Source organism: Cetorhinus maximus, chromosome 19, assembly GCF_964194155.1.
Source record: "Cetorhinus maximus chromosome 19, sCetMax3.hap1.1, whole genome shotgun sequence".
Lineage (NCBI taxonomy): Eukaryota > Metazoa > Chordata > Chondrichthyes > Lamniformes > Cetorhinidae > Cetorhinus > Cetorhinus maximus.
Genome location: NC_135897.1, coordinates 12,120,778 through 12,134,943, shown reverse-complemented (window position 1 = coordinate 12,134,943; position 14,166 = coordinate 12,120,778). Strand labels below are relative to the sequence as shown.

At 42.0% G+C, this 14,166-nt stretch overlaps 1 protein-coding gene across 3 annotated transcripts in view; it reads right to left on the bottom strand.

The window, feature by feature from the left end:
• Nucleotides 1-3,753: 3,753 nt before the first annotated feature.
• atg4b (autophagy related 4B, cysteine peptidase) overlaps nt 3,754-14,166 on the bottom strand; it is a 46,190-nt gene continuing 35,777 nt past the window's right edge. For all 3 annotated transcript variants that reach the window (XM_078563510.1, XM_078563508.1, XM_078563509.1), the window contains 6 exons: nt 12,863-13,065; nt 11,373-11,451; nt 10,531-10,676; nt 7,287-7,343; nt 5,781-5,868; nt 3,754-5,679 (listed from right to left, as the gene is read on the bottom strand). In XM_078563510.1, coding sequence (XP_078419636.1) covers nt 5,606-5,679; nt 5,781-5,868; nt 7,287-7,343; nt 10,531-10,676; nt 11,373-11,451; nt 12,863-13,065 — 647 coding nt within the window. In that variant the 3' untranslated portion in view covers nt 3,754-5,605. The remainder of the gene's footprint in view (nt 5,680-5,780; nt 5,869-7,286; nt 7,344-10,530; nt 10,677-11,372; nt 11,452-12,862; nt 13,066-14,166) is intronic.

Below are 14,166 nucleotides of genomic sequence, written 5' to 3'. Positions count from 1 at the left end.
CCCTCAAGTAAAATATATCCCAATGAGGAAGAAAGATGGTGCCAATTCTAATAATTTAACACTTAGGCAGGGGTTGTTATTCCCCTTGGGCTGATACATCCTTATTGTCTCAATAGAGTAGATATGAACATTGGAAATTTTCCTTTTTACACAGTGCTCAATTCGATTTGAATAAATGTGCTGACTTAGGCATTGTTTGGAGTCCTTTTCTCTCTCATTTGGATCGTCAAATTCTGCAATCCTGCCATATCCAGTCATGAATGATGGGCAGTTAAAAAACCAAAGGGAGAAGGCCTAGGCCTCACCATCTTCAGCTGCTTCATCAGTGACTTCCCCTCCCCATCTTAATCAGAAGTAGATATATTTACTAATGAATACAATGTTCAGTTACTTTGGCCACTTCTAAGATACTGAAGCAGTGCATGCCCATATGCAGGCTTGGGCTGATAAGCACCATTAGCACCCCAAAAATGACAGGTAATGGCCATCTCCCCATTGCTGTGTCCCTTACTATCAGCATCCTGGCAGGCCACCATTGACCAGAAACTGAAGTGACCCAGCCATGTAATTGCCATGGCTGCTAGAGTGGGCACCTGATTCTCTAAGGCACAAATCAGAATTTTGATGAAATAGTGAATTGATGCAGCTGCAATAGCACAAAAATTTCAAAACTATCTGGCAGCCTAAACATCACCTTACGCTAATGGTGAAAGGAGTAAATGTTTATTATAGCTGCAGGCTGAGCTGCAGCAAATCACCAAGGCTACCAAAACCAATGATCTGCACCATATAGGAGAGAGGCAGAAGGTGCTTGGGAACAGACCCACTTAAGTAACACATCATCCTAACTTCAGCATATCACACAATTTCTTATTGCTGGATCAAATTTCGAAAACACTAGCAGCACTGTGGGTGTACCTTCATCCACGTGGACTGCAGTGGTTCAGGAAGATGGCTCACCATCACCTTCTCAAGGACTGTCAGGAATGAGCAATAAATGGTGGCCTTGCCAGCGGTGCTCACCTGAGAATGAATAAGGAAAGTCTCCTTTGCACAGAGAGTTCAATATTTGTAAGCTGTGTAATACATGGAGTCTTCCAAAGGCTGACAGGGTTAGAGAAAACAGGCAGCACATTTTCTTGTACCTGACTAGGGCAAATTTTTTACGTGTGTAAAGGAGAATGGATCAAACACATCCCGTTCAGACAGCGCAACCTTTGTGGGTTAAAAAAAAACAGCCAATTCAGGATGAACTCTGGGAAGTTCCTCAGATTTCCTAACTTAAAGTTCCAAGAGACTTACAGTAACTGGCAACTTTCCCTCTATAAGCTCTATAGTGCTACCTTTACTCTGGAAGTTGTCAAGTTTGCTTCGAAAGGACTGTAGCAAATCTATATCCACCACATATCCCTCATAGGGTCTCAAAATTGTGCTCTTTGGTTTATACATGATGATCTTAGTAATACTATTTAAAATCTTCCCCAATTCCATCTCACACTGCTTGTGAAGCTTTTATGAATTATTACCCAGGTTCTTAATTAGTTACCTTTTAACAGGTTCCACTAATTTTTAGAAATGTGCCTAAACCTTTCCAAACCCAAAGGCACAACACCATTTATCATATTGAAGGGTAGCAACCAACTATAAGCCTATTCCCAATAATATGACAGAATGGAAAGAAAGATTTTGATTTGAATTACTAGGCTGTGCTTCACATTAAGGTATTAGCTGCAAATTAAAAGTCAATAATTTTCATTAATGATTTACATGAATGTGTTGCGCCAAACATGGTACCTTGTTGAACTCCACTCATGACCACGCCCCATTCTGATCCATTCGCATTACTGACAGCCCTCTACGACGCCTCTCCTCCATCTTTCAACTGGATGAGACTGCACACATCTGGAGAATCACCAATGGCTTCTCTTCCCTCTGGCCTTCCACAAGGATTTATCTTTGGCCTCTTCCTATTTCTCATTTATATGCAGACATCATCTGAAAACACATCAGTTTCCACGAATGCTGAGACCCAGCTTTACCTCACCACAACCCCTCTTGATCCCTTCACTATCTCTATTGAAAGACTGCTTTGTCAGACATCAAGTACTGGATGAGCAGAAATTTCCCCCAGTTAAATATTGGAAAGACTGGTCCACACGACAAGCTTCACTACCTCATCACTGACTCCATCCCTCTCCCTGGCAGCTGTCTTGAGGCTGAACAAGATCGTTGGCAACTTTGGTGTCATATCTGACCCCAAGATAAGCTTCCAAACCACATATCCATGCCATCACAGAGACTACTTATTTCCATCTCTAACATCTGACTCCACCCTGCTTCAGTTCTTCCGTTGCTGAAACCCTCATCCACATCTAATTATCTCTTAGACTTAATTATTAGAATGCACTCCTGGCTGGCCTCCCACACTTTACCCTCTGCAAACTTGTGGTCATCCAAAACTCAGTGTGGTCTCCTTGCAATATGTTAGATGACCTTGAGGGAACAGGGAGGAATTTGAGAATTCCCCCAAACCCATCCTCAATTTTGAGTTTTCTCTTTGGGCTCGCCCCTTGAGATTGTGTGGTTGGTTAGTTGGTGCTGGTTTGCACTGAAAACTGGTTCACAGATACAAAAAGCAGTCAGAAAAGCAATGAAATATTGACCATGATCGCAAGGAGGCTGAAATGCAAAAGGGAAGAATTTGTTTCAGTTGTACAGTCTTAGTCAGAAGCTATCTGAAGTAGTGTGTTCAACTTAGTGTATCGCACCTCAAGAAAGGGGGGCGGCACACATTCACCAAATACCAGGGGTTTAAATGATTAAGTTGTGAAGACAGGTTAAATAAACTTGGCTTGTATTCTCTGGAGTTTGGATGGCTGAGTGATTTAATCAAGATGTTTAAAATGATAAAAGGATTTGATAGGGTAGATACAGAGAACCTATTTCCTCTAGGCGGGAGAGTGGAGAACAAAGTGCCATAACATTAAAAACTTGGAGCTAGACTATTTAGGAGTGAAATTGGGAAACAATTTTTCACATAAAGGGTAGTGGAAACCTCTAATTCTCTCCCCCAAAATATTGTGGATGCTGGGAGTTACTGAAGCTTTCAAGACTCAATGGTAGATTTATCTAGGATAAGGGTATTAAGGGATATGGATAAATGGATTTGAGGTACAGATCAGCTAGGATATAATTGAATGTCGGAGTAGGATCAAGGGGGTGTAAGGGCAACCCCTGTTCCTAAGTAAGAGCTACTTCTGTTCCTAGTTTTTGAAATGTTAATTTATGCAAATTTGCAGACTGAGGAAGGAGATAAAGCTCATTTTAAATGAGCTGAATTATCAGAGTTTCGTTCCAGTTGACGTTCAAAGAAGCATTCGCTTAGGCCTTGGCAGGTGTGAAACCCTAATGAGTGTTGCCTTCTGTGTTGCTTCCAGTTCTGGCATAATTACCTCACGTATAAGTAAATTCAACTATTAGTTTAAGCTGAAAAACATGGTTATTTATAGACTTGTGGAGTTGGTGGGTCTTTAGTGCAAAATATCACAGCAACTGTTAATCTGTGGCAGACATAACTGCAGGTTTCAGGCCATAGGAAGTATGGGGCTTCTACAAGTAACTAACTGCACTTTGAACACGGGTTCAAACTTGTTCAGTTGAAACTAACTGCCAGTCAAGAAGAAAGGAAAGTTGAGAATGCAGTCTCCCCACATCAGCCAAAAGCAAAATATAATCTGTTCCACTATTATTCCATTATTTTAAACAATTTATTCAGATACATTATAATTTCAGCAGTCCATTTGTCAGCCTCTTCAAAATAGGTGCTAGTTTACAGTAATTATAAGTGGGCTGGCAGAATTGGCCCTTTTCCACAATAATCGTACTTTCCTTTTCAATGAAGTTGAGAACATGTCCAAATCCCCATTAACTGTCACCTGTATTAAACAAGCTGTCACAGTCAATCTTGACACAAAACCATGGCAACCCTATTAACATGGCAGATAGCCAGCACCAGCCTCTTTTCTAAAAAGGTTAATAACTTGGGGAGGACTGACTAAAAGAATTTAGTATCTAAAGTTGTAGTAATATTCTTTACCCTTCTCTTCATCTCACACCAATACACACTTATTTGCTTGAATGTTTTTATGCATTGATAAGTTATTAAAACAATAATCTGATATAATCACAATGTCAACAGCAGCAAGTATACTTCATACAATTAAAACAGTTCATATTCTTATATGTTAATTATATGAACTGGTTAACTGAAATATTTTGTGGGTTTAATGGCAACCAATACTATTTACTATTGTGCTTTACTATTTCTACTCTTTAATACAGCAGCAAACAACCTCCCTTCTAATGAATATGGAGTCCACTGGAAGTTAAGTCATCTGTCACCACTCCCCTCCTCCCCAAAGCAATAGCAGGATCTTCTTCAAATATAGTCAGAAAGAATACATTGGGACAGACATCAAACTGGGCCCATCTGTTCATCAGCATCATTAACCTCCATTAGCTAAATGTAGGCATGGTGAAACTGGGAGCCAGTAGACAGGGCTGGGACTTGTACTATGCTCATGTCCCTGATTATGATTCAGTAACCTGCTCTAAAGGACTGATGCATGTCATTTGGTCCTCTATTTAATTTGGATCAAGTCCAACACACATTAAGATCCAAAAACAATTGTAAGATTAGTGGTAGTGGCACTGTTGAGCTACTCTCTCTGCCTCCCAAACCTGCCCTTATAAACAGAACAAAACTGAACATGATAATTGATCCACAAGACAGCATGACCTTTCCTTCTCACCAAACATAGTCAACCACAGTGTGGCCTTTCCTTCTCGTTAAATACGGGTGAACCACAGTGTGGCTTTTTCTTCTTGCCACACACTGGTCAAATTGGTGCGTTTCAAGCCCATTAAGAGAGCAGAAGCTAACAGGCAATTGGTCATACCCCTTTAAGAGGAAATGAATCACCCCAATTATACAGGAAGCCAGTAGTCACACCCCTTTAAGGAAAATCTTCCCATACCAGAACGTTAACAATCCGAGGTTTACCTACAATTCTCTGTCTAACTCGGGTTTAATGGATCCAACTTAGTATGAAGAGAGATGGTTTAACACAAGTTCTTGTCGACATGACAGAGCAGAGAATCCAAGCTGCCTGCAATCTTGTCCAATTTTCCTTTTTATTTCTTGATGCTCCAACAGGACACCATTCCGTTGCTGCAGGACTGCTGATGAACAAGCTGCTGGATAAAATCCTAGGAGCTTTCAAATGATGTCCTCCAAATACACTTCTAAAGTACAACAAAAAACTGTTGCTTAAGAACATGATAAATATGATGTGTTGGTAAAGCAGAGGCAGGTTTGCATTTAGTCATCAAATAGTCTACAGGATGATCTGAGCTCACAGATGAAGGATATATCCTCTCAGTGGGGACCAGAACATTGCGCACCATCTGAGGATCCCAGTGCACTGATGGTAATGATGTGAATCCATGAAACCTGTGCCAATTTGCCAATCCTTCAGAATATTGGCTGCATGAGAATCACCAAACACTTTGCTCTTGAGAAATTAAACTCAAAAATGGTCCTGTTTTATAACGAGAGGATCTCAAAATCTTCATCTTCAGAATCAAAGAATCGTTCCAGCCTTTCGGAATCTGTAAAGTCTGAAGACAGACAGATTCTGGTTACTTTAACATTCTCAGGTTGAGTTAGTGCAGCTCACACAACAGCAATGGACTTGAATTCAATAGAAACATTTTGTTACCGAGAGTAAGACAATGGACATCAGGGAAGCGAGCAGTCTGATAATCCATCAGCTCAAACATCAGTAGCGCATCCTTCTCCTGTGAAATCTGCCAAGAGAGAGAGAGAAGTTCTAAGAGAGACTGGCAACGGACCAAGCTTTGCTCCAACAGCAAATGTACAATATGTAGGAGAGCTGGTTGAATACTAAATTAGTGCTGAACCACACAGAGTGACAGGTGGGATGTTGTAGAATAAACCCCCATGAGGTGAACGATCATATCACAGATATGAGGAACATGCAATGACAATCAAGGCCAATCATTTAAGGTTCTCAGGGAAAAATGGACAAGCATGGAATTCAATCCCCAAAATAAATGGCAAATTCCCAGGAAGCCATGTCATTAAAAATAGAATTTATCTTGTAAAAAAACAAAAGAACTCTCAAGGAGGACAAAATATTTATTGCATCAATTAGACGCTGTAATCTTAAAGAAACTCTTTAGCAGAAAAATATTATTGTGTTGATGTGGTATTAATGACCCTGTACTTATAAAACAGCATACTTTCTGACTTACAGTAAAACACCATTAGAAGTTTACCAGTAATATTAAAACTGGTCCATCTGCATAGGCAAAGGCCATATTTTTTTCCACAAAAACTTAACTGTAGTTCTTAGCTGCAGTTTAAAGCCAATAAGCAATATTCCCTTAAACATTAATTGAACTCAAAGACCAAAGTCTTTGTTTAGTTAATTACTTTGTTGCCTTAAAAGGAGCATAGCATCCTCTCATTAGAATAATTTTTTTATTCCTTCTTGGGACATGAGCATCACTGGTAGCACCAACATATATTGTCCATCCCTAATTGCCTTCGAAGTGGTGATGGTGGGCTGTTTTCTTGAACCGCTGCAGTCCATGTGGTGTAGGTATACCCACGGTGCTTTTTTTCTGTATTGGTTTGATACAACCAAGTGGCTTGCTAGGCTATTTTAGAGGGGAGTTAAGTGTGAACCACATTATATGTTGCATTACAGGGTATAAAACCCATGCCCTCAAAATAAGATTGCCTGACTTACCTTGAGGAATGCCATGGGCTATCTACCATGGAAAATAAAGTGCATCCATATACCTCCCCTCCCTTCTTCAGAGTATTCACAAGTTCTTCACAGGAAATGGGATACATTTTTTTGAAGCATATGCAGGCAAAGTCAGTATGAACTTCTGATTCAGGTGAGAGTGCCATCACTGGGCCATGGCTGACCGTTCCAATTCAGGTAGACACTTCTGCACACTTTAAATTGCTGCTGTGTAATGACATGCTCAGATACTAGAATCTCTACAAGTTGTTTTACTATTAAAAACAGGGATGAGGAAACGGTCTTTCTTCCTGTGTTTGATGCTTTCTAGGCTCTGTGACCACATGGGCTGCTTTGCATGGAAAAGATGAAGGTGAACAGATTAACAGAACCACCTGAAGAAAAGTTTGGTTGTGAGGATCCAATTAATTTTAAAAGAATTAGTCGTACCATTTTCATTCTTTTACACCAGTCGTTAAAATCCTCCTCTGTGCTGCAGAAAAAGCCCTGCAGGAGAACAAACAAAGCAGTCAAGGATCAACACCCAGCATAGTGTTCAGAGATAGTCACCCATCTCTGGCATCCACCAACAGACTGTTGATTGTGAACAGGAAGCAGCCGGCATACATTGCATACTACTCAGAAAACCCAGTGGAGGCATGGGGTCTTTCATCCATCCTGGGCTGTACAAAAGCTCAATGTAAGGGCAGAGCATGGGGTATCAAGGTGAGGAGGCAGAGCATGGGGTATCGAGGTGAGGGGGCAAAGTATGGAGAGAGCAGTTTGAGACACGGGGTGGGGAGAAAGGAGCGCGGGTAGGTAACTGGTTTGTGGAGGGCTGAAGAATGCTTAATTGAACATTACCCTATATGATAAGCAATCTTTCACTCCTGATCCTCCTCATATTGCTAAAGGCTAATCCCAGCAGTACCTCTATTAGGTAGGAGAGAGGAATTTATGCCAGGGGGTAATTGAGATCACAGCTACCAGGACAAATCTGCAAATGCATTAAACATGGCTGCTCCAAGCAGCAGTGTGGGGATTATCAGCTGGCACATTTACAATCAATGCAAACATGCTCCAAGGATGCTCAGCAGCCGCTGTGGACTTACTGCCCCCTGACCCAGTGCAGGGGACTCCTGACAACACAAAGCACCTTTCCACAATTTGCATCTTCCATTACTCTATTATCAGGTTCTTCCTATATTAGTTTTTTTTTCTACTCAGAGATTGAAGATGGCAAGGTGCAAACAGTGATCATTAATCCAACTTAAATTAGATTTACAAATTTCCTTGGGTATAAATATTGAATACACCACAACCATTTATGGTTTTAAATGCCACAACCTCCCCTCCTCCCCCTGTACTCCAGTTCCCAGAACCAATTCTCCAACAGAGTTTTATTCCATTGGTTTGAACAGAGCATTAACCCAAGGCCCAAAGGCAAGACAATCTGCTGGACCTTGCGCCACCCAGTCCCCAAAGCAACATTGCTTTTCACTGGCTACTATTTGTGCTGGAACACACATTATTGAGAAACAAGAGAATATTAACAGCATTTCTTTCAGGGGAGGTAAGTGTCAAAATGTAATTTTTTTTAAAAGTAAATATGCTGGACTGGGCCTGGGAGAGCTGGGTACAGCCAGTACAAAACACCAGGGCTAGGGGTGCCCGGGCTCAACGTTGTAAATGGAATTCGTCTGTCCTGAGCAGCCAGAGGCAAAGCTGCTGACCTGAAAGACCGGCTTTTAAAACAAAAATCAGAACCGTCAGCCTGTCAGTTGCTGCGCTGCGGCTTCCAACCTTCGTGATTCTGATCCTTTTTAAGCCAGTCAACCCGAAACTGTCCGAAGGTCGGACTGACAGCAGAGCAGTGATTGGTGCAGCAGGTGCGGGGAAGACAGAGCTACTCCTCCAAAGATAGATTCTGCTTCTCCCACTTGTGTAGTGGCCTCCAAAACTCTTCTAATAACCTTCAGTGAATAGAGGTTATTTTTTTTAAAAATCAGTTACTTTGGGATTTATGAATTCAGGTAAACAAGGGCGATCAGAAAAGGAGGATGCACATTTAGGGATAGTAAGGCAGGGGAGAGTGGGATGGGATGGGATGGGTGGAGAAAGCAAGAGGGAGAGTTGGAAATATAGCCTCGGTCTATAAACACATCGGCCATGACAAACTAGAGGTGGACAAAAGTTAATATGGAAATGTGTGTGGGGGCGAGAGGGAAAGCAGCAAAGGTTTCTTGGACACTCAGATTTTGCAGGTATTGTTTGTGTGTGTTTGGGGGGGGGGTTAAAGCAGCTGGAATTGAAACTAGTCTGTTTAAGATTTCAACGCAAACCTGTCTGTTTGTGCTTTCAAGGAAATCAGATAAAAAATGTGTTTTTAAACTTAAAAAATGCATTAAAAACAAACCTAATAATTTTGAGGGACCAGTGCCAGGAGTGATCTGCAGAACAGCATTTTTGTTGGCATTAAGTAATTGTTTATGCACCTATTATAAATTATTAGGGTTTTCAGCAGCATTAAACTCGTGGGCCTAAAAGATTAAGGCCACCATGCAGGAATCTTTCAGCTGCGCTGAACGATTTGTGACAACGTCTTCCATTTTCTGCTGCCACTTCTTGGCCTTCCGGAACAGCAGCAGGGAATGTCCGCTGGTAATGAGGCCAGAGCAGGTCCAGGGGAGCTCAGGCTCGTGCCAGGCCAGACTCAGCTGTCAACTATGTCCGCAGCACGAGCCACTCCCAGGGAACTGGAACTTTGCTTCAAGTGATACTGAATTGTCTTGATCGAGGTGAGTGAGTGCTGTGTCAGTGTGTCCAGGGACGGAGGAGGGAGCTTAGGCAGCAGGAAGTGAATGGGACCGTCCTCCCTCCCTCCCTCTTTCCCTTCTACAAGTCTCCAACAATGAAAGCTACAGCATGAAGACGATCTTTCTTTTCTATACAGAACAGATAGTCAAAATATATAAAAAACATGAGGTTTTCTTGCAATCTGGGTTACAAGTATTGAATCTTTCCCTCAAATTTGAATTTACTAACACCGTATCCAAAGAACATGTTAATGAAACAGTCACCAAAATCAGTGTTATCGTCTGCAGTGTTACAAATAACTAATGGGATATTTTCCTGTCAAATTAACAATATTGCGAGATGCTGTTAAACTAAAATTTGTACTCTGGTTTATTTAATAGCCGCAGTGGGATCACCTATAGGGTGCATACGAACCAACACTGCATTATATCATTGATATTTGTCACCAGATGCCAACAATGGATGCCATCATTTTACCAGGACCTTTCTGTGATTGTTTGGTGAATTGATCGGTGAATCTTGAAAGGGGAAAAAATAGCATGCATGATTGAGGGGGAGAGGAATAAGGGACCCAGAAACAGGAGAAGCATCAGAGCCCCACGATTTCACTCCCTGGTCCTGGTGCTAGATGCATTTCTCTCTCTACAGGTTCTCTTATATTTTGTTCAATACAAGTTCCAGCAGCAACTCCCATCATTGACTCATTATTCATACATCCTTCAGAGATCATCTGTAATCCCTGAGTGCTATTTGCTGGTCTGACAGCTCAATACCATCCAAAGCACTGCAGAGAGATCCTTATAAACCTCAAACTGGCTATATTGGATTAGCAAAAAAGTGTTTTTATGCTCAACCAGCACTGACGTGGTGCACATACCACTGCGATGGAAGGGTCCAGGTCACAGATGTTCATTCTACAAGGTGGGTGCTGACAGTGGAAGCTCTCGTCTGGAATAGAAAAGTCCTCAAATGGCTCCACCACAGGCTGTGTTGTATGTGGGTCAAGGTAGATCAGTTCATCTTCTGCAAAACCAAATGACAGAAGAATATTTATGTAAGCAGTTGGCTCTTATCAAAGGATCCATTTACAAATCCAAGAAATCAAAGATTTCACATGACTTCTTGGTGACACTTCCAACGTGTGTGTGTGTACACAATTTGCAGTATCTGGCAGAAACAAGGCCAGTTACAGTCACATTAGTTATCAAGTACAGAATTGTTACAAACCATTATTTGTAAAAGTAATCATTAGCTCATTTGTACAGAACACTAGTATTTGAAGAAGTTGCTCTTTGCATAGCTGACAGGCAGTAAAACACCAAGGGTTTTATCTGTTTGCTGTACACTCAAGAATAAGAAGCCAATTGTACTGTTCTGAGAATATTTTGGAGACGTATTTGATGCATAATATCACTCTTTTATTGGGTAGTTTCAAAGCACAACTCAGAAGATAAAGCGATTTTACTGGCAGACTCCTGAGGCATTGCTGATGGTGAATCATGGCTAATGGTTTGATGGCAAAATGTTACAGGAACTATAACTAGGGAAATGTACATTATATCCCACTTGGTCTGACATTTACCACCCTCCCACGGTTCACTACTTAGTTCCCACTGCACCACTGCCCAGTTTAAAACATAAGAGTTTCCACTTGGCTGAAACTTTGTAACGGCCATTCGCAATGGACAGAAGTGAAGGCATATTTCAGCATTGACTGACCTACATATCCAATGAAATAATGGGCACTGTTGGGTTTTCCACCGATGACTCCAAGAGATTGTGGCATCATGAAACATTTCTGAAAAAGAAACCCAAATTAGTGACTGAAACAGACATGGAGCCAGGGTGAAGGTAAATGAGGGCTGAAGACACAGGTGGGACACAAGGCCGGGGGACTGGGGGGAGAAAGAGAATTGGAAAAGCACCGAGATCTCGGGGGGTTGCTAGATTGTACAAGGTTACAGAGATACAGAGGGGTGAGTCCATGGAGGGACTTGAACACGAGAATGAGAACATTAAATTTGATGTGTTGGTGGACAAGTCAATGTAGGTCAGCAAGCACAGGGGTGAACAGGATTTTGGCTAAGATGGAATACAGCAACAGCATTTTGGATGAGCTCCAGTTGCAGAGGGTGTAAGTGGGAGACTGTCAAGGAGAGCAAAGGAACATTAAACTCTAACAACACAAGCATGGATGAGGGTTTCAGCATCAGCTAAGCCAAGGCAGGGGCAGAGACAGGCAATGCTCTGGAAGTGGAGTTAGTGGTTCTGGTGATGGAGTGGATATAGAGTCAGAAGCTCAGCTCAGGGTTAAATAGGATGCCAAGATTGCAACAGTCAGGTTCAGCCTCAGACAGTGACTAGGGAGAGGGATGGGATCGATAATAAACATAGAAAATGCTGGAAGCACTCAGCAGGTGTGGCAGCATCTGTGGAGAGAGAAGCAGAGTTAACGTTTCGGGTGGATAACATCATCAGCACCGGAATGGTTAGCAACCCAACAGGCTTTAAGCAAGTTCAGAGGCAGGGAAAGGGGAGAGGAAGGACAAAAGTGAAAGCCTGTGATAGGCAGGAGAGATTAGAGGGATGTAGTCAGTGGCTAGGGAACTGAGTTTGCAGCGGAGGCCAAAGACAATGACTTCCCAATATTTAGTTGGGGGAAATTTTTGCTCATACAGTGGACGTCAAACAAGCAGTGTGACAAATCAGAGGCAGGAGAGAGGTACATCTGGGTGTCGTCAGCATACATGAAATCTGATGTTGCTTTTCAAGATGTTGTTATTAAGGTGTAGCATGTAAATGAGAAATAGGAGGGGGTCAAGAGTAGACTGTTGGGGGATTCCGGAGGTAATGGTGCGAGAACGGGAAAAGAAACCATTGCAAGTGATACTCTGGTTATGATTAAATAGATAAGAATGGAACCTTGTGATTGCATTCCCACCCAGCTGGGTGATGAAGGAGAGGCGCTGCAGCAGGATGGTGTGGTCAATTGTGTAAGAGACTGCAGGCAGGTCGAGAAAGATAAGGAGAGATAGTTTACCATGGTGGCAGTGTGGCTCATGCAGAGCATAAACACCTGCGTAGACCTGTTTGTCAGAATGGTCTGTTTCTGTGCTGAAAAATTGTGTAGATTTCCAGCATTCACAATTTTTTTTCCTTTTTATTCTTCTTACAAGTCCACTGCCTTCTGTGAGGGGAAAAAACTGTACCTTCAGTGTTTTGATGTATGCTTCATTGATCTCGCTGAGTCCCAGCCTTAGAGGTATTAGCAACACTAATGGTTTCCATGCTAATGTGTCTTCTGAGCAATTTGCTCCTGATGGATACCCATTGAACGGCCTCTGACCATCAGTTTGCGGGAATGCTGCTGCTGCTGCCCCTGCACATGGACTCTCAGACTTGCACAACATTTCTGTTACAAAACAAGATGTGAAATTGATGATAGCCCGCTCCGCCCAGTCTCATCCCTGCCTATACACAGCACCAGAAGGCATTTGATAAAGTCACTCAGAAAAGACGACTAGCTGAAGTTGAAGCTCATGAAATTGAAGGCATATTATTGACCTGCTTAGAAACTGACTGCGTGGAAGGGGACAAAGAGTAAGGGTAACAGATGGAAACTCTAATTAGCAGAATGTGACTTGTCACACAAGATTTCTGTTGCAACAGCGACTGTTCACCATATTGACTAAAGGATGGGATGGGAAGTCACAAATTTTCAGATGACACAAGATCGTTGTAAATTTACCATCTACATGAACATACGAATTAGGAGGACTAGGCCACTTGGCCCTTCGAGCCTGCCCCCCCATTCAATAAGATCATGGCCAATCCGATTGTAATCTCAACTTCACATTCCCACCTACCCCTGATAAACAAGGGGGTGAAAGGTTATCAAGAATCTATCTAGCTCTGCCTTAAAAATATTCAAAGACTCTGCTTCCACCACCTTTTGAGGAAGAGTTCCGAAGACTCACGACCCTCAGAAAAAAATTCTCATCCGTTTTAAATGGGCGACCCCTTATTTTTAAGCACTGACCCCTAATTCTAGATTCTCCCAAAATAGGAAACATCCTCTCCACATCCACCCTGTCATGACCTCTCAGGATCTTATACATTTCTACCAATCGCCTCTTACTTCTCTAAATTCCAGTAGATACAAGCCTAGCCTGTCCAACCTTTCCTCTACATTGTTTAGAAAGAGGTATTAATTGATTAAATGAATGGGAAAACTGTGACAAATGGATTTCAATGTAAGCAAATATGAGGTCATCCACTTTGGAACTAAACAGGATAGAACAGGGGACTTTGTAAACAGTGAAAACCTAGAAACAGCAGAGGTCTAAAGAGACTTGAAGGTCCAGGTACACAGATTATTAAAATATCATGATTAGGTACAGAAAATCATAACGGGAGATGGTGGCATAGTGGTAGTGTCACTGGGCTAGTAATCCAGAAGCCCAAGCTAATGCTCTGGGGACATAGGTTCAAATCCACAATGGCAGCTGGAGGA